Here is a 21,288-nt window from a genome sequence, read left to right on the forward strand (position 1 = left end):
AAAAATGCTTTATTCTCAGTGGACTATAATGAAGAATAAACAATTTCCCCTCCAGAAAAATGCCATTTATGATGGTGGATTGCAGACTCTGAATGGATTCAACTCAAATTTAGAGACCATGTTTTAGTTTCCACTCACCATAGTTGTCTGGAATGGGATTCAAATGCACTCTCTGACTCAGACAAAAAGAGTGCAGTGGCTTGGTGGTTATGCTACAGGACCAGCGTCTGGAGGTCCATTGATCTGCAGAACTAAGTACAAATCCCACACAATAACTGGGATATTCAAATAATCCACTTAATGAAATATATCTGAAACAAAAAGGCAGTGTCAGTAATGATGATCAGGAAACTACTAAACAGTTGTAAAAATCCATCTGTTCACTAATGTCCTTTCGAAAGAAAACCCACCATCCTAATCTGCATCGGCCTATTCACAGCAATTCAGGTTAAGGGGTATTTAATGAGGCAAAGAGAAAGGGAAAAGACAATGGGGCAGTGACATGGGTAACGATAAACACTGTGTATTGGGAAGCTGCAGAAGCATAAGACCGCAGCAGCAAATAGAGTCAGAGTACAGAAAACTGATAAGATAAAATTAGACTATCTGAATGCACACAGCATTCATAACAAGATAAATGAGTTGACTGTCCAAACAAATAAATGGGTCTGATTTGATAAAAATTTACAGGGATGTGGCTGCTAGGTGACCAAGATATTTGACATTTCAGGGAAAGATAGGCAGAAAGGAAAAGATGGGTAGCTTCGTTAATAACAGATGAGTTTACTATAGTGGTGGGGAGTAATCATGGCTCAGAAGTTCAAAATCAGTCTGAGTGGACATGAGAAGTAGGGTAAGAAGTTACTGCGTAGAGGCTTCCTAACAATAGCTATACTGCAGGACAGAATATAAATCAAGAAATAACTTAGTTTGTAATCATGGATGATTTTAGTTATCACATGAATTTAGCAAATCAAATTGCAAGAGTAGCCTTGAAGGAGAGAGTTCATAGAGTGCATAATGGGATGGTTTTTATGGCATTTTATTGAGAAACCAACCAGCAAGCAGGCTACTTTAGAGCTGATATTGTATAATGATCACATAGTAAAGGATTCCAGAGGAAAAAGCAATCAGAGTGAAGTAGAATTTTCAAATTCCATTTCGGGGTGAGAACTTGGATCTGAAACTAGTGTCCCAAATATAAATAAAGGTAATTACAATGGAATGAGAACAGAGCATGGACAGGAAAAATAGATTAAGGTGGTAAATCAGCAGTGCAATGTAAAACTCTGATAATCCTCTATCCGATTGTTGAGTGTCTGGCTCACCAAGTGCTGATTCCCGCACTCCTTTTAAAATACACCAGGGCCTTGGTTCCTTCATTCCCCTTTGAAGACGATCCTGTACTTGTACTGGATGTTATGGGGGAGCTGGTTATCTGAACGCATCATTAATTGAGATGGATCGGGTGTATTTGTGGTAGATAGTTTTGTGAAGCAGCGTCATCAATACCACATACGATGCCAGATATGTCAAACATCAAAGAATCAAAAAGGGGGTTGCCAGAAGCACAAGTTTCCTCACATCCCACTGATATAAGCAAAGGTGATGTTACAATCTACAGGTGAGGTTCCAGCACAAGCTGACTGGTAGCACTTAGAAGGAAACCACTTTGTAAATTTGGAAATATATACTGTAGTTTTGTAGCAAGTGCAAAACGTGACATCCCGAAAGTAATTTTGAGACTGTTATTTTAATGTTCAACTCCCTCTAGTGGTTGGATGACAACAACAATAACATGACTGCCCAGAGAACCCTCACGTTAAGCTGCTCAACAGTTTTTGCACAAAATAGTGGCAATATCAAAAGGAGACCAAGATCATGAAGCCAATTTAAAAACAAAAGATGCATTTAAAATTTTTGCATTGCTTAGGTCGAAGTACAGGAAGGAGATAGCAAGCTTAGTGGAATGGTGTCATGACAACAACCTTTCCTTCAATGTCAACAAAAGAGCTGGTCATTGACTTCAGAAAAGGGGGCGGTGTACATGCACCTGTCTACATCAATGGTGCCGAGGTTGAGAGGGTTGAGAGCTTCAAGTTCCTGGGAGTGAACATCCTGTCCTGGTCAAATCACGTAGAAGCCACGGCCAAGAAAGCTCACCAGCACCTCTACTTCCTCAGGAGGCTAAAGAAATTTGGTTTGTCCCCTTTGACTCTCACCAACTTTTACAGATGCACCATAGAAAGCATCCTATCTGGATGTATCAAGGCTTGGTAAGGCAATTGCTCTGCCCAGGACCGCAAGAAACTGCAGAGTTGTGGACACAGCCCAGTGCATCACAGACACCAGCCTCCCCTCTTTGGACTCTGTCTTTACCTCTCGTTGTCTTGGTGAAGCAGCCAGCATAATCAAAGACCCCACCCACCCAGGACATTCTCTCTTCTCTCCTCTTCCATCAGATAGAAGATACAGGAACCTGAAGGCATGTACCACCAGACTTAAAGACAGCTTCTACCCCACAGTGATAAGACTATTGAACAATTCCCTTATACAATGAGATGGACTATGACCTCACGATCTACCTTGTTGTGACCTTGCACTGTATTGCACTGTACTTTCTCTGTAGCTGTGACACTTTACACTCTACTGTTGTTGTTTTTACCTGTACTACATCAATGCACTCTGTACTGACTCAGTGTAACTGCAGTGTGTAATGAATTGACCTGTACGATCGGTTTGTAAGACAAGCTTTTCACTGTACCTCGGTACAAGTGACAATAATAAACCAATACCAAAGTAAGCACAAGGGTGACGAAAACATTAGATGTAGTCATCTTAGAGTGATACAACATGGATATAGGCTATGCAGCCCACCATCTGTAAGAGGGGACATGATTGAGGTATATAACATTATGAGAGGTATAGATAGAGTGCAGGAAACATTTCCCCCTTATCAGAGGTGAATAAAAGTAGAGGACATAGATTTGGGGTAAGTGGCAAGAGATTTAAAGGGGATCTGAGGGGGACCTTTTCTTCACCCAGACAGTGGCATGTACCTGGAATGCACTGCTGGAGAGTTATGGCAGCAGAGTCGCTGACAGAATTTAAGACATGTCTTGATGAGCACTTTGATTACCTAGGCATAGAAGACGAGTGCTGGAAGTTGGGCTCAATACAGATGGGTATCCGGGTCTCAGTGAAAGCACAGTTGTGGGGTGTGAAACTCATGAAGGAAGTAAACAACTGGTTCAGTTTCAGACATTTGCCTAGGGGAAAGATTGAGCTGAAAAATTAAAAAACTCCAGATGCTGGAAATCTAAAAATCAGAAAATGCTAGAAATACTCAGCAGGTCAGGCAGCATCTGTGGAAAGAGAAACACGGTAGTGTAGGGTTAGCGTAACGCTTTTCAGCACCAGCGACCCAGGTTCAAATCTGGCCACTGTCCGTAAGGAGTTTGTACATTCTCCCCGTGTCTGTGTGGGTTTCCTCTGGGTGCTCCGGTTTCCTCCCACATTCCAAAGATGTACAGGTTAGGAAGTGTGGGCATGCTATGTTGGCACCAGAAGCATGGCAACACTTGCGGGCTGACCCCAGCACACTCTACGCAAAAGATGCATTTCACTGTGCGTTTCAATGTACATGTGACTAATAAAGATATCTTATATAAAAAAATGGTTCAGGCCGAAGACATTTCAGTAGAATTGGGAAACTGAGAAAACAAGAATGGGGAAAGGATGGATAAAACAAAGAGGGCAAGGGCAAGGCCTTGTTTGCTCAGATGATCCCAATATTTATGAAGCTGTCTGGTTAATAGGTTAATGAGGGCAATTAGAGAAAGAGAAATACAAGGACACATTAAAGCTGTGAAATGTAGGTTGGATTTGTTGCTGAAACCAAGAGGAGAATGCTGGCGACATCCAGCAGATCAGTGTTGGGAGAGAGACAAGAAGATAGCATTAAAAATGGATAACCTTGCAGCCAGTTCTGATCCAAACAGGAAAAGCGAATTACCTGAACTTGATGAATTAAATGAAGAATCCCAAAACCTGCAATGTGCCTAAATGGAGGATGAGGTGTTTCTCCAGCTTACATTGGTACAGTGCACACCACAGACAGATAGGTCAGAGTGGGAGTGTGATGGCAGTTTTGTCACTTTCCCAGTTCTGATAAAGGATCTTTGACCAGAAACATTAAGTCCTTTTCTTTCCCTGGATGCTGAGTGAAAAAGTAGAGGTTTCACGAGTGGTGGTGGTGAAACCGACTTGGGTGTCACTGATGTACACATGGAAAACAGTGGGGTTTTTTCTGGGTGTTGATAACTGGGCAACTTGGAAAGAGGCCATGGATCTCTGGGGGAGGGGGAAATGGTGCAGGAAGAAGTCTCATTGATTCTCTGGCTATGACTGGATAAATAAGAATGAAACAGACGAGTGAAAGATAACAGTCTTTGCTTTCTTATTTTCTGACATGATCTGCAGGCATATATTAAGCAATTATGTGGTAAGTCACACCTGTACCTCTCCAGTCTGTTGGTGGGTCAAAGTAAAATTACAGATGAGGAATTTCTTTGCTGGAAGAGTATATCCACAAGAATTCAAATGACACAAAAGTTAATACATACAGTAATAATTTATTTTGAAATGTTCATTTAGTTCTTCTGAAACATTTTGTCTCATTCATAAAAGAGTAGCCATCTGACCTCAAATAACAATATACAACAAGTTACAGCATAGCAATGGCTCTATCTACTTTTCTGGTAAAATCTAGGTCAGGAAAAAAAAAATACTCCAGTCCAAAGCTGCAGGATACAGACAATCTCTTTTTGCAGCACACACACAGCAGTGTACATTAATACACTGTAGCTATCTATGCACATCATGTGATCACAAAATTGAGTCATTGCTTCAGACAACATACCATCCGATCCGATCATGCACAAGAGCAGGCTGGGGAAGGCTGTTGTACCAGAAATCATAAGGCTGTGAATTTCACAGCTGCATGATTACCTAGAGGATTAGGATACTTCACAATTACTAACATGGAATATTAATACTCATTTCATTCACTTTTTTTTTGCATGTAATTAAATATCTAATTTTTAAAACTCCCTGACCTTTTTTTTGCTGTTATTTGAACATGATTGATATATTTTAATGGACTTATCTAGACTATCTCCAAGTATTTTTTTTAAGTTACATAAGCCAAGCAATACATAAAGGGATCATGGCAGGAACTCTTAATACATAATACAAGTAAAACCGACTGTACATTGTTGTCTTTACCAGCTGTAGGAATAATCTCAAACTTCCCAACCAAATGCACCTGTCAAATTTTCACCAGCAATAATAGTTCTAACAAATATGGCTTCCTTACAAAGTCCCTCTGCGAAGAAAAAAAGTAGATATTTACAAAAAGCATCTTAATTGATCAATAATTCTTGTAAAACAAACAGTTAACTTCAAATATCTGATAGTTGTGCCAAAAAAATCATACATAATAAACCAATTTTATACAACCACAGTTATTTCAAACAGAAGTTACTAAATAGGATCCAGAATGACGTTTAGGGCTTTGATTTCCACTAGAGTCAGTAGCTTCGGGTTTGGAGCTCTCCTTTCTCTTGTTGTTGTTTACAGGTGTTGGAATTTGTGATGGCCGTGTAGTGCTGTTATCTGTGCTACTCTTTCGCGGGCTGGGTATATAGTTGAAAGGAGTTACTCTTGCAGCAACGGTACCACTTGGTGAGTTGTGCTTGCTTGAGCTGTTTGAACTAAAGGGTGTACGCTCGGTGACAATTGTCGTCTCAGTTTCTGGTGAGGTAGCAGAACTGTTCATAGCAGATTTTGCTTCTGCTGCCTTTTTTTCTGGACTATCCAACTGAGTAAATGAATTTAAACATTTTTCCATTCTTAAGCCATGAGGAGGAGTTCTGTGTTCTGAAGCTGGTTTGTTCTGTGCGTCACCTGAACCTTCTTCATCATTTGGAAACACTTTTTCAGGCAAATCATCAATAACTGGTGGTGTATTTCCTGTTGGAGATCTTCCAGGGCGAGGATTGTTTATTGGGCAGTCCTCAATTCTCACCCAGACATCCTCAGTTTTTGATACAGGGGGAGCCATCTGGTAAACTAAATTTTTGCTTTCAATGCTATGTGCAGCTGAAGGATTCTGAACATGGCTATTTATTTGTGGAATTTCATTATCTTTAATCTTCCTCCAAGTTCCCCTCAAAGGAACTGGGTTTTCCTTGCCTTGTTTGTTACCATGTGAAAAACTCCCCTGATGTGGTTTTTCATCTTCACTTTTGGCCTTTTCACTTGATTCTGAAGAAGCTGACAGAATTGATGAAGAACTCCCTGTTCTACGCCATGTGCTAACTCGAGGAAGAGATGAGGAATGTTTGCTATGTTCACGCTTCCAAGTACCTGATCTATTCACTGGAAGCCTTGAAGGACTTTCAGAATGAGATCGAGCTATGTCATGTTTCCGCATAGGTCGCCCTTCCAGTTGTTCTGCAGAGAGATTCTGGTTTGGAGGCACTTTTCTCCAACTACTGGTTTGGTTTGGTAAATGATTAGGCATTACATCCAAATGCTGGGATGGACTTAAAACTGGAGTCTGAGTTTGTGATCTAGTTGGTGATGTAGGCCCTAGAAGGTGGGTGATAAAGATTCAAAGGAAGTAGATTCCTCTAACTTTCTCCTCAAAGTTGGGCTTGGGGCTTCTTTTATAAATGTTGATTGACGCATTAATGTAGGCCTTTCAGATCTGTCTGATTCACTGCCACTGGATTTTGTTGAAGACATTCTTGACAATTCTACTCTTTTACCTGGTACAGTGTTGCTGGCACTCTGGCTTAGACCTTTAGAATTAGACTCACTTCTTGTTATAGAAGGTGTGCCCTTTCCTAGGCCTGTTTGCTTTGATGTGGCCTGCTGACTTAATGGTCTGCCTGGAGATGTGTAAGACATTTTTCCTGATCCCGAAGGTTTAGCTGTAGCAGTACTTGGAGAGGATGTTCTTGGAAGTTGTGACATTTTGTTAGAGGGGCTGATCCCATTTCTCCCTGGAGATATGGAATTTCTACCAGGAGATTGCATGGGTCTAGATAATGATTGCTGAGAAGGTCTAGAAGGAGTAGAATCTCTAGATCCTGATCTAGAAGATCCTTTACTGCTTGATGCTCCCTGAGCGCCTGTGTGCTTGCTTATTGGACTTGACTCTAATTTTAATGGAGTTTTAATGCCTCTTGATGAATGATTTGAATTCTGCCCAGTGTATTTGGACTTTTAGAGGTTATGTTTTTAGGTGGCATCTTCGGAATAGGGCTAGTGCTAGGTGAACTGTTCCTTACACCAGGTATGTGAATCATGGTCCTTCCACGTGAGATCATTGGCATATTTGCCTGTTGGGAATGTTTTGACTGATTGGTAGGAGTCTCAACATTAGAACGGGCCTTTCCAGTTATTAAACTTTTATAGACTCTTTTCCCTCCTCGAATTGCTTTAACATTTTCTTCTTCGCTCTTTTTATTGTCACTGGTGATTTTCTCACCAGGTTTCACTATTTTAGGGCCCTTATTAGAAGTAAATGGTTTTTCTTCCTGGTCAGGTGTAAGGTGAAAGGGTGACCCTAAGGAAATGCCAGATTTAAGTGAGAGAATGGAGTCAGAATCAGAAGAACCCTGCCTTGACAGGCAGGCAGCAGCCTGGTGCAAGCTACTGACTATAGAATTAGCACCCTCTTGAATGGCTTTCCAATCAAAGCTTTCAGAATCTGGAGAGAAAGCTTGCTCTGAAATAGGGCTTTGCACTTGGTCTCCTAAATTCATCGACTCATGTGTTTCCTCTACAGATGCTGCAGAAGTATCACTTCCTGTATTTTCCCAGTTACTTTTGCCTTTTGAAAGGAGTTTTTTCTTTTTTGGCATAGCTGAACTGATGCACTCTTGGAGAAGGTCATCTTCAGAATCTATGCTAAGAGATAAGGGTGTAGCTATTTTTTGTGTCTTTTTTGGTGTGTCTTCAACGTGAAATGATTTAGGAGCATAGCCAGATGCTGGAGGTCTGTTCACTGCAACTTGGCTGTTTGTGTGTTCTCCCTGTTCACTATGCTGTGATGCTTTTTTATTATTATTCTCTTGGTCAATATCACTGAGAGAACTTAATGATGAATTACGAGAAAAGCAGACAGGAGTATCTTCAATGGCAAAATTTTGCATTTTCTCATCTGTCACTGTTTCTCGGCCATTGTTGTCTTTTGGTGTTTGGGAGAAAACAGCCTGCCTCTGTAAAGCAGATTTTGACTGCCCTCTCCCTGACACAGATTTTTGACCTGGTTGAACTCTATCAGTAGGTTGCTGACCAATGGGGATTTGTTTGCTGTTACAATTTTTTACATCTTTGGAGACATTGTCTTTTTTGCCCTTTTCTTTTTTTAATTCTGCCTTTTCCTTTGAGAGATCAGTATCATCATCATCAAAGTCAAGTGAACTGAGGGAATCATTTCGGGAAAAACAATACGGAGTTCCTTCAATTGGAGTATAATGATGTGGAGAGTCAAATACAAAACCTCCACGAGCACGGTTATCATTACTAGGTGGCTTATCTTGAAAGTCCCCAGCAATGTTTTTAGTAGCTTGCTTTTTGCCACCTTTCTCCAAGTCTTTCCTGTGTTCTGTGCTGGTGCCTTCAGCATTGAAGCTACTTTGAGGATCAGAGATGGATGGACGTTGTAATGAACGCACCTTGTATTCATGGTTCTGAGACAACGGCTTCATTGGAGATGTTGGGTTTTGTTTTTCTACCTCTTGTTGATTTACATTGTTCAAAGAAGTTGACGCATGTTGAATCTGGTTCATCATTTTTTTAATTCTGTAGGGTTTATGGCTCTTTCCTTTCGGCATAGCGGAGTTTATACATTCAGCCAAAATATCACCTTCCTCCATTTTGTCATCTTGCCCTGGCTGAGCACTATTGAGATTTTTTGATGTCTCTGCATCATCCATATTCCTGCCTTCAGTAGGAATAGTATCTCTCTTTTCCATCACTGCAGATTCGGATGCAGGCTGAATAGTTTCTGAATTTACCAATTCATTTGGAGGTGACTCAATGGTGAGGTCACTTAGAGACGTTGCTGTTGAAAAGTTTATTGGAGTCCCCTCAACACAGTAGACTCGTGGCATATCTTCTCTAAATATGTCATGGTTAAAACTGACATGCTTTTGAGAATGAACTCTATTTTGATTAGAAAGCAATTTGTACACAGGCAATTGACTTGGTTTTCTTGCTACAGGTGGTGGTATCCGTGATGTAGTACCAGCAGCAGTTTTCTTAGCTTTACTTGAAGATTTAGTCGGCATGGCAGAATTTATGCATTCTTCTAGGATATCAATATCATCATCATCATCGTCCAGTATGTCTTTCTCAGGTTCTGCAGCTTTCTCTGCCTTACATTTATTTTTCTCAGTTACATCTTCTTCCTTAACAGTCTCTTCATTCTTGTGATCATCTTCATAAACAGGCGGCATTACTGTAAGCTCAAGGTCCTTCTGAATAAATGGCTCATCAAGGCTAAGAGCGCTTAAACTTGATGCACATGAAAATCCATCTGGAGTGTTTTCTGTGGCAAAATGCATCAGACAATCACCATCCTGAGGAATCTGGACTCTTTGGACTGCTTCATTCACAGCCTCTTGCCGTTGACCAACCTCTCTGCTCTTAACATTAGTCTGATCCTTGATTTTGTGTGCTTCTCTCTTTAGCTGAGCTGGTTGAGGTGGAGGAGTCTTACTTCTACTAGGAGGCATTGTCTGTCCTGGACTGTCTGGAAGATCACTTGGGCTTATAACTCCACTAACCATTTCACTGCAAGGTTCACTCTGAATGGAACTGGCAATTGACTGACTTTCAAAGCTTCCCAATGAACTGACTGAACTGCATCTACTAAATACCAAAGGAGTTTCCTGTACATAGTGTTCTGGTGGACTTTTTGGAGTCTGAGCTCCACTTTTGGATGGCGATTTTGCACCGGAAGAGAACTCAACAGTTTTTTGCCGACCAATATCAGGCTGAGACACATTAGTGGCCTGCAACCTATTCTGCTTCATTCGGGTATGATGTGAAGTAGAGGAAGCTTCACCTATTGTTGTTTCAACAGATAATTGTCCATGATTTTCCTTGAGGTCAATGATCTGCAAAGTGGTGCCATCATCTGCTACATGTTTGGCTTGGCCACGACCTTCCATTTCATCCTCTGATGACAAAGATGAAAGTGAACTACACCTTGAAAAACAAATAGGAGTATCCTCCACACAATAAGTCTGCATAGTTTCTTGGTTAATTGAAGGAGCCTTGCAAGTGGCTGTCTTTTGAACAGTAGGAGCAGCAGTTGTTCTTGTTTGTGCAGGGCTGGGATGAAGTCGCCTCTGTTGGCTAGTAGTGTTGATTTTGGAACTTGGTGCGTTTCCACAACTTGATGATGCATGATCTTTTGTTGTGTTTTGAACTGAAGGACCTTTTGAATATATAAAAGGCTGATTCTGTGAAGAGGGAGGCACTTCTGTAGCATACTTCAAACTATAATCAATTGGCTGTTCAACATGGTGTTCCTCCACTGTAAACTTAATACTATAATTTGTGGGCCTGTCCTCTTCTTCCTCAGGCTGTTCTTCTTCAGAGTAACGCTCACTGTAGTTGGTTGGTTTGTCATCTTCATAATCATCTACTTGGCAAAGAGATGGATTAATTTTCTGGTTCATTCTGTGTTCAGAATCTACTCTAATTTGGTCAGAATTGTTATGTGCCCTGGTACTATAAGAGCAATCTGATTGACTAAATCGAGGTTGGAATTTAATATGTGTTTCCTCTCCACTGCAGGTATTTTCACAAAAAATAGAGTATCCAGAGGGTTGAGTTCTAGACTGCTTATGTTCATTTCTTTTCATCTCTTCTTCCACAATATGCTTCTGGCGTGCCCACTGTTCATTTTGTGATGGGCTCTGTCGGCCAGAATTTAACTGTTCATCTGAGTATTTGAGGCTGTAGTTAATTGGTGTGTCCAATTCCGCATCATTATCTTCCAAATGATTGGCATTGTGAATTTTATTAGCGAGATCAGCTGGATATTTTTCATAGTTGCAGAATTTGCTTTCGTCATCCTCTGAGTAGGATTCTATCGAAGGTTTCATTTGCCCTCTTTTACCATAACCATCACTACTGCTAACACTATTCAGACTATCATTTGATGACCTCCTGTACTCTGTTTTCCCATAAGGCATGGAGGTGGTTCTGTTGGAGTTTTCAGGTTTACTATAGTTAAAAATGTTAGAATGGGGATGAGATGATGATCCTCGTCTCATTCCAGTCCTGTCCTCTGGCACACAGTGCAAATCAGAAGCAGATGGTGAATTCCTGTCCTCCGATGATAAATGCATACTTGATACCTCTTCCATGACCATGGCTATTTGAGCTGCGGTGGCAGGCACCTGCCTTCCTATTCTTTTGGAAGGATCTGGTGCATTTTCAGAAGGAGGAAAGGAAGCAGTATCTGGTCCTCTTCGATCTCTTTCTATGTTTCTGTCCTTTTCTGGTCTGGAGCTATCAACAGTACCCCTGCTCTCTCTTGATGAATTAGGTAGCATTGAAGAATTCATGTATGGTGACAGGACAGTCATGTTTCCAGTGTTGAAACTCTCTGACCTGCATACCCCATCATCATGTCTACCAGAGTCTAAAACATACTCACTGTATCTGCCCTGTTTGTGTCTTTGTCTGTTGCGATGAGATGCTTTGGGACTCAAGTTATCAATATTATCAAAAGTCTCTGATAATTGTTGAGCATCCAACTCTGCTTCCAGAGCTTTTTGTTTTCGAACATGCAGAGATGGTAGACTTGATCCCGGAGACATAATGTTGGCATCTTTGTATTTGGCAGGTCTGTTGGACATCAGGTTCCTCAAAGCTGCAGCACTTCCCATTGCAATCATTTTATGTTTAGAATGAATTAGATTTTTGAGCATGCTAACTGCTCCCATGTCCCACAAAGACTCTTGATCCTTGGCATTTCGAGCAGACAGATTCCAAAGGGTTCCACATGCATTGCTAACTATAGTCAGACTGTGAGATTTTAAGTGTTGCAGCAATGTCTGTAAGCAATTGTTTTCTCTAAGGATTTGCCTGGGTAGAAAATAAGATTTATTTAGGCACACATCTCTAAACCAAAAAATAACAAATACTAATTTTAATAAACAGTAGCATGGATAATGGATCTATCTAGCATGCATTGCAAATTGATAAGGGGTGGAAAAGCAACAGTGGTTAGGAGGGGTGGGGGGGCGTTGTTCGGAATGAGAAGAGAAGATGAAAGGGTGACATGGCCTGGGATAAAGGCAAAGTGAGGTGGGGAAAGAGTTGATGACAATGGATTTGAGGAGGGGTATTCATAAACAACGTTACTAATACAAAGACCAGAAGGAAAGTTGAGTGGTCAGAAATAGTTGGAATAGCCCTGGGAAATTAAGAAATGGGACTCAATGATGAATTCATAGAGGACACGAAGGAGGGGAGTTAGTGAAACGTGAGAATTTGGAATCAGGACTGGCGAACATTATTTTTCACAAATCAAAAATGACATGCACCTGTGATCTTCATTTGTAGCAATCAAACTGGAAACGTTCCGTAGGATGCCACCTCCACTTTCAATAATGGCAAGTGTATTGGTTTGGCTTCTGTAAGTTAAAGTGCTGACTAAAAAGGCAAGTGCTCCACACACAGTACAGATGTCAGCCTTATTCTCAGTGCAGTGTGCAGATAAATTCCAAAGGGCACTAAGAACACTCTTTAGAGTTGATTCCTTTAAAATGAGAAAAATTAGTATTAAACTTATACTTATTTAATTCATACTTAAAGGACATTTCTGAACCTTTGCCTACTATGTATATCAGATTTTACATGGTGCAACTTTCTGATATACAGTAAATTTGAATGCGACAACATTTTAATTTCTATAATCATTTTTATTATTGTCCCTGCCAATGTATACCTAGAAAGATTACCAAATATTTGTTAGGTACATTTGTAGACTATCATAATTGTCTTTCAGGCAAAAATATTAATACTGTACTTTGGGATCTATCTTTTGACAATGATTGGAATGTTACAGCTCTGATATTCCTTTTGTGGAGAATTCATTTTGAATTTTCACACAATCCAGGAGTGAGAATATATACATTTTATAGAATTTAACAAAGATTTATTCCCAACTTTTTAACTCTTTTGTACCTTGTAAACAAGTTCTGCCGGTTCTGTGTCGCTCAGCAATCGGTAGGTTTGATGAGCACAAGTTTTCAATTCCCTTGGGGAAATGTTGACCATTCACTCCACTTCCCACACAATCCAACTGAGTCTCAGAGTTGCACTACTGCTTTGAACCCACATCCGACCAACATATATTTACAGCTTATGTCCATTCCACACTGTGACTACATAGTAGCTTGCACTTCAGAAATATCTCTTAAAAAACTAATCTTGAAAGTGCAAGAGGCAACTGGTAATCAATTCCACATATTCTAATCAAAAATTATATTTTTGCTTATTAGATGAACATGGAAATGGCATTCGCAGAAAACTGACTCTTAATTCATAAAGCAGAAACCAACAAGAAAAGAACTACTGAATAATGTCATACATGATAGCACGGTATCGAGATCCAAGATTGAACCTCTGCTCAACTAGAGTTATGATTGGAGTATCAGACATTTAAGCTAGAACACCAAATTTCAGCATGCCTTGTTTTTAATCTTTCTTTCAGTTCTTTGACATACAGTCCTACTCAGCAACACTTTATATTATAGAGGCATTTGATTCTGGAGTTATCTTTACTGGTATTTTTACAGTGGATTTATTGCAAGTCATTGCTTTTGAGTTAACCCTCAGAAATACAGAACACAGAAGTCAACTTGAGTGCTTATACTCTAATTGGGACTTTTTAAGTTTCTCAGCATACTTTTAGATTTTTCCTGCTTAAATACCAGTCCAATTGCTCTGTCACATTATATTCAATAGTCAATTATGTAAAGTATTTAATGCTTTAATAACCTAGTTATAAATTTTCTTCCAAGTAAATCTTATTCTAAAGTTAATCGAGTTTCTGTAAACTTATCTAGCAGCAGGAAAATAATGGCTGAAGCATTTCTATTTGTATACAATTCTTTCCTCAAAGGAAGAGCAGAATGGTCACATAAACAATTATTTTTTTTTATGAAAGGTAAGTAGTTGTTGCATCATAGCCATGGCAAAGAGAACTTGAAATTTAATCAAGAAAGATAACAAGAGATTCCCAAATATCTGGAAGTCACTTTTTTGTGAACATTCTAGGAGGAAACACACTTAAATTTTAACTTTGTGAAAAGAATTATTTTCCTACCTTTTTCACGTCCAGTGCACATTCCATCAAAGCACTCACACTACCAACTTCACGCAAGATCTTCTTACTGTTTACATCTGCTCGCCATGATAAATTTCGCAATACACTTGCGATTACCTGAAAGAGAAGCAATATACATTTGACAATTAATGGTAGAGTACTATAATGATTTACTAGATTTACTATTATATTTTATTCCCATTCGTTCCTAACTTAAAACAGAATTGATCCTTATCATTAAACTCCAAGCCCAAGGTCATGACCATGCATGACAATACCTTTTAAAAATGACAACCCAAAAAACATTGTCATAGGAAATTATTAGTGATGGCAAAAACCTTTTCAAGGAAATGGTCATACTTCTGCATTAGATTTGAATATACACAGTGATGAACACCCAAATAGTGTAAAATTGGATTAAAAGATGCAAAACTGCATATCCAACTGAAAGTAAAAACTTTAAGTAACGATTAGATAATAAGAGGATATGCAGAAAAATCTGGAAGTCTTATGAGGATAGGTTGAGTGAGCTAGGGCTTTTCTCTTTGGAGAGAAGGTGGTGTACAAGATGATAAGAGGCATAGATCAAGTGGACAGTCAGAGACTTTTTCCTGGGGGAACAATGGCTAACACAAGGGGACATAATTTTAAGGTGATTGGAGGAAAATATAAGGGAGATGTAAGGGGTAAGTTGTTTTTTTTTTACACAGAGGGTGGTGGGTGGGTGGAACGCACTGCCAGCTGAGGTTGTAAGGGCAGATACATTAGGGACATTTAAGAGACTCTTTGATAGACACATGAATGAGAGAAATGGGGGGCTATGTGGGAGGGAAGGTTAGATAGATCTTAGAGCAGGATAAAATGTCGGCACAACATTGTGGGCCGAAGGGCCTGTACTGTTCTATGCTCTAATAAGAGTTTGTATATACTCTCTGCAAATTAAAGATGACATTTTGATGAGATAATTTAGTCCTTATTTCTATCATTCTTTTCAGTATATTCAGTATACTGAATATACAGTAATACTGTACATTGTATATACAATAACCTCAGTGTATTCAGAGAAACTTTATACTTCAAGATCTTTTGCTGACCCAGTGAACCTCAGATTAAGCATTGTATGACTTAGTTACTTCACCGAAACTCAGGTTTAAAATCCATTACTACCTGTTGTAGATCTTCACTTTCTGACTTTAGTTGAGCCACCATTGCTCTCATACAACCTTTCATAGAACAGAGTGTGGCCTATGAAAAGGAAACAATATTGCAGAAGCATCGATGTAACATGACAAAAATGAAGTTAATTGTTAAGACTACTTAAACACGATATACAAATTGGCCTAAAATTAGGAACTGAATGCAAAGTGGGCACTATTTTGTAGAACAATACAGTGCTACACAAATAAATCTGATGTACATTAATTTTATGATCTTAAAGTAACTACTCATTTAAATAGATCTGTTCTTAATGTGACCATTCACTTAATAATTTCATACACCACATTCTCTTGAAATGATAAAACAAAATTTTGCAGGTGCTGAAATTCTGAAACAACACCCCCCCCCCCCCCCCCAAAGAAAAATAACACTGGAATCACATTTGTATCTCTTTTCACAAGTCATGGTCATGTTTCATGTTGAGGATGCAAAAACTGCAATAAATTGCCCACCTTGTTTGCAACATCCCCAAAAGTTAAATTTGTAAGTGCCATCCCAGCATATCGTCGCAATGTGACACTGTAATGGTCATCGGTGAGTCCGTACATTTCACAATCCACTTGTAACAATTCAGCTATTGCCTGTAAACCACCTGTACATGAGATAACAAAGGTTAACTTTAAAAGTATTCATAACATGTTTTTCAGAAGCAAAAAGCATCTTAAACTTAATTTTTATTTGAAAAACACTTCAAATATTAATTTCTGAACTTAAATTCTCAATTCACAGTGAAGGTTATCATAGTATAATATTTAATTCAACAAAGACTAAATTACAGAACAGTTACATGACAAAAGGACCTTACTTGGGCTGTCAAATCTGTACTTGCTCTGTAAGAACAATGCTGGTTCCCCTCACCAACCCCACCCCCGCTCCTCTTCTTTCATTTCAGGTAGATATTCAGCTGCCTTTTAACACTGCAATTGGATCTGCCTTTGTTACCATCTCTGGTAGTGCACTCCAGACCCTTAGCGCCTGCGTAAAAAAAACTTTTCCTCACGTCACTTTTGGTTCTTTTGCCAATCACCTTCATTCTATGTCCCCTAGTTCTTGAACTTCCATCAGTGAGAACAGTTTCTCTATCTACTCCGACCATACCCATCATGATTTTAAAAATATCTATCATATATTCTTGCAAGCTCCCTTGTTCCAAGGAGAACAACCTGAGCTTCTCCAGTCTATGTGACTGAAGTCCCTTATCTCTGGTACCCTTTCCAAAGCTTTCACATCTTTCTTCATTTGTGATGTCCAGAACGGTGGCCAAAACAGTGTTTTGTAATGGCTCAGCATGACCTCCACACTCCTGTACTCTATATTTATAAAGCCCTAGATCCCATGTGTTTCTTTTAACTACTTTCTGAACCCATGCTGCCACTTGCAACAAACTATTCACATATACCCCCAGGTCTCTTTTTACTTGTACCCCTTTTAGAATTGTACTCCATGGTTTATTTTGCCTCTTCTCATTTTTCCTACAAAATGTAACACTTCAGATTTCTTGGCCAACTCTATCAACAAATCTACATATCCTCCTCACAGTTTACCATGCCTCCACGTTTTGTGTCATCTTCAAATTTGGTAATTGGGTCCTGTAATGTCAAATTTGGGTCCTCAAATTGTCTGGGTGAAGAGGCTCCAATATTTTACTATGCTTGAGGCCCAAGGGTTTGACCATAGTAAAGTAGGCACTTCATCCTCGGTCTCCCCTCACACTAAAGGAACTGAGTTGGAGGGAGGATCACAGCACGAATAGAGGTGCCAGACAGTAAAGTGCATGAACATACATTGGGATGTTGGTGGACATCATGAAATTCACACTATGAAGTCCTACAGCAGCGAGTATACAATTTCCACCTATATCTCAGTCCAGATGAAGGGCGATGACCCAAAATGTCAATTGTCCATTTCCCTCTTCAGAAGCTGCCTGACCCACTGAATTCCTCCAGCAGTTTGTTCTCTTTTGATTGGGGAAGGTGTTAGACATGACTGTGGGTGGAGCAGGAGCATCAGTAATAAGTCAGTGGAATAGTGGGTGGGTTGGTGGGGGTTGGTTAATTAGTAACTTTGCATAATCCATAGAATTTTGCATGTAACATTAATTGTTATCAGTATACATATCTGGTGGCCTCTCCCAGCAACTATTTTGGTGTGGGTTCTTCTGCTCCAAAATGAAAATAGCCCCCCAATCACGTGTGCATCTCTGGCAATAACAGCATCAGGTGTGGCAACGCAATTTATTTAATGCAAATGGCACTCATGTACTTGTTCATTTATTGAAGATTACTGCATTCAAATACCTTGTTTGGATTGCATGCCTTAGGAGAATTCTTCAATCTGATTAAGCAGACCCACTGTTCAAATGGGTCTCAGATACCCTCGAGGATTGTAGAGCTGTTTTTATTTTCTATTAACAGTTTCTTGTGCAAAACCCATAAAAAATCTGTGGGTCTGCTAGCCATATCTTTCTCTCTAGATTTGTATTTTAATTTGAAAATGATTTTCCTCTTAATAGATGGTTTTATTGGTTGTATGCACATCCGGAGTCATTCTACTTGGATGCCTGCATATGTTGGGGGACTAGGAATCAAGGTGATCAAATCTTGAGTGGTCACTGGGTCAGTTGTGCATTTGGGTGCAAACTGTTCTCACATTACACACTTCAAAGCTTACCAATTACTTCTTTTAGCTCTGGGCAAAGAAAATCAGTAATTTTAGATGGTTTTATCTAGTGTAATCTTGTGAAAAGGTTAATACCCCAGGCAAGCTTCAATAATGTCATCATGGATTTTAAAAGAAAATCAAATAATTGACATAAAAATTGAACATCACTTTTTGGAAGATACTACAAACAACAAAACAAGTTAATCTACAACTGTGTATCACAATAACAATTTCTTATTGAACTTGGATCTGCAGATGGCAGAGGTCACCATCATTCCTGTTATTTCCTTACAATAACAAAGTGCACCTTGATGGAGCAAGACTCAATTCTGTAACTTCTGTAACTTCCCTTCTGACCCCTCATCCAAAAATACTCTAAAGTGAAATCAGAAATCAAGTCTTTGGTGCACAATTTTTGAGTCCAAGAGTTTTCTAGCCAAGGACCATTAACACATTATTGTTCTGATCCAAACAATGCTTGAACAGTCTGGAACGTATATTCTCTGATCTAGAAAACAAATCTAGCATAACTTACCGAGTTCATTCATTGCATGCCTGTGTTCCTCATCAAAGGAAAGCTTCATCAGTACACACACTGCAGGACAGATCTGGTGTTCCACTGGAGATGGCACTATAGAAACGTAATGCCTTTGAATTGAGGTTTATGTATGCAATTCAAATTTCTATATTTTATTTTCATTAATTCAGTATTATAATACAATCATTAAACGTTAGGAACAAATTCTAGAAGTCACTGGTCAATTAAAATCAACTTTAACAAACACTGATGTACTGTAACTTGTAGAACAAAAGACAAGTTGCATTTGCTATCACTGAACAAGATTAATGCAGTTTAAAGCAAACGTTCTGATCGATGCAATAATAGTTCAAATTTCTAAAAATACATTAGACATTTCAGGCAATGCTTTCCACTGCTTTGTTTGCCTGTCCATCTTCTTCAATCAGTTGTTTGAGTTCAGATGTGCAAAAACCAGGCTTGCATTTCTAGCATTTTTACTGCCACTGATAGTAAATTAACTGTTTAACCAACTTCAAGGAAGCTGAATTTCAGAATTAATTGAAATACTTATGAAGATGGAATGGTAATAAAACATGATATACCAATATAGTCACTTTAAGTGCTGTAACAGTATATCATTCTACAAAGTATCTTATAAATTAAATAAACATTCAGAAAACACTTATCTAATGGTAACTGTACAGTGAAATGAATGAAAGCTTTTGAGTAAACATATACAATACACACACACACATATATATATATATATATATATATATATATATATATATATATATATATATATATACACATACACATACATACATCAAGCATCAACTAAATGTCTAGCAGACTGGTAATGATAATTAAACTGAATGCATTAATGCAAGCAGTCCAGATGCAATGGACATTGGAGGAGGGAAAGGATGACAGATTCCAATTAAGCTGGAAAAGTCTCCAAGCTGTGATGCCCGAGAAACCCAACCTAAACAAAATTACCTCTCATTTTACAAACAAAAATGAATAAAATTAGCACATATAATAAGTTTTTTTAAAAATAAAGATGCAATTTTGTTAAGGTTGTATCTTTTTAATAAAAAATACAATGACGTTTATTCACTTATAATACTACTCAGAAAATGCCATACTTGGATTTTTATCCTGATCAACGCCTTGCTCATGTGCCTCCTGCCATTCCCAACATGTCTCACAGTAGGCACGGATCTGTTCCAGCAGGTGAAGAACACGGGTCTCCCGTCTTCCTCTCTTGTCATCTGGCTGCGAATGGATGATATTGTGTAGTGCAGCACTAGCCCGTGCACGGGCCTCCTTACTGCCACGTGAATTGCCGAGCAGCACAGAGTCTTTATCATTGCCGTGCAAAAGCTGTATGAGCAGTGGAAGACAACCAGACTGACGCATAGCTATACAGCTATCCTGAGAACTAGACATTGCTAGCAAAGTTCGAGACATATCATCCTTGTCGTGTGTGCCAAGCATTGACAGCAGCGAGTATACCATTTCCACCTATAGCCCAAGTGAACCAGAAAGGTTAATTCCATTCACATTACAGGGTCAAGAATTATTGATATAAAGCCAAATTACAAAAATATTCATTAGGAAACAATACATCAAGATACAATTTTTCCTACTTCAAGCTTTCTAATCATTTCTCTCAACTTACCACCAGATCACTAAGCGGATGAAGAAATATTAATACATCATTTCAACTGTTTGAATATCTACCCCTTTTATTTGCACCTAACCATTTTAATTTTTATTCTAATACCAATATCAGAAGGTCCAAACCTGCAAATGGGAATCAAATAAGTGAATTTTCGCCTCTATCTATATGTGGTTCATTTAATAAATGACGTAAACTGCAAAAGCTTTGTTAACTCAGATTTGACTCCAGATTGGTGGGGTGGGGTGGGGCAGGGCAGGAATTGCAGGTTTTATAGCTCTGGATTTGTCCAGTAAAATGCTTGTCATAACAGCTAACAAGGCCCAAGGCCAACATTTCATTTAAATCAGATATGAGCAACTTGATCCCAACTGGTCCATGTTGGCATAAATACAGATAAGCTTCCTTCCAACCTAATTCACTTAACCCATACAGTGTTCCCTTTTTTTTCTTTCCCTCTCATATTCCTTTTACATGCAGCTGGTCCTCAGAGTTACATAGCATGGAAACAGGCCATTTGGCCAGCCACGTCAATGCCAGCCTGTGGGCACCCATCTGTATTAATCCACCAGTATTTGGCCCATAGCCTTCTAAGCGATTCAAGTGCTCATCTGGACATTAATCAGAGTCAGCAACTCTGGCTTCACTGCTCCCGCGGGCAGTGCATTCACCACTCAGGTGCTCACCACTCTCTGCATGAAATAGGCCACCCTCTGATCCCCTCTAAATCTCTTACCCCTTACCCCAAATCTCTGTCCTCTAGTTTTAATCACCTCC

At 39.2% G+C, this 21,288-nt stretch overlaps 1 protein-coding gene across 1 annotated transcript in view; it reads right to left on the reverse strand.

Moving 5' to 3' along the window:
- Positions 1-4,620: 4,620 nt before the first annotated feature.
- apc (APC regulator of WNT signaling pathway) overlaps positions 4,621-21,288 on the reverse strand; it is a 104,348-nt gene continuing 87,680 nt past the window's right edge. The window contains 9 exon segments of the mRNA XM_052019227.1: positions 4,621-6,658; positions 6,661-7,281; positions 7,284-12,180; positions 12,642-12,856; positions 14,429-14,545; positions 15,596-15,673; positions 16,099-16,238; positions 18,843-18,938; positions 19,976-20,354. Of these exon segments, the coding sequence (XP_051875187.1) occupies positions 5,531-6,658; positions 6,661-7,281; positions 7,284-12,180; positions 12,642-12,856; positions 14,429-14,545; positions 15,596-15,673; positions 16,099-16,238; positions 18,843-18,938; positions 19,976-20,354 (7,671 nt within the window). The 3' untranslated portion in view covers positions 4,621-5,530.

Source organism: Pristis pectinata, chromosome 7, assembly GCF_009764475.1.
Source record: "Pristis pectinata isolate sPriPec2 chromosome 7, sPriPec2.1.pri, whole genome shotgun sequence".
In the NCBI taxonomy this organism is placed as follows: Eukaryota; Metazoa; Chordata; class Chondrichthyes; order Rhinopristiformes; family Pristidae; genus Pristis; species Pristis pectinata.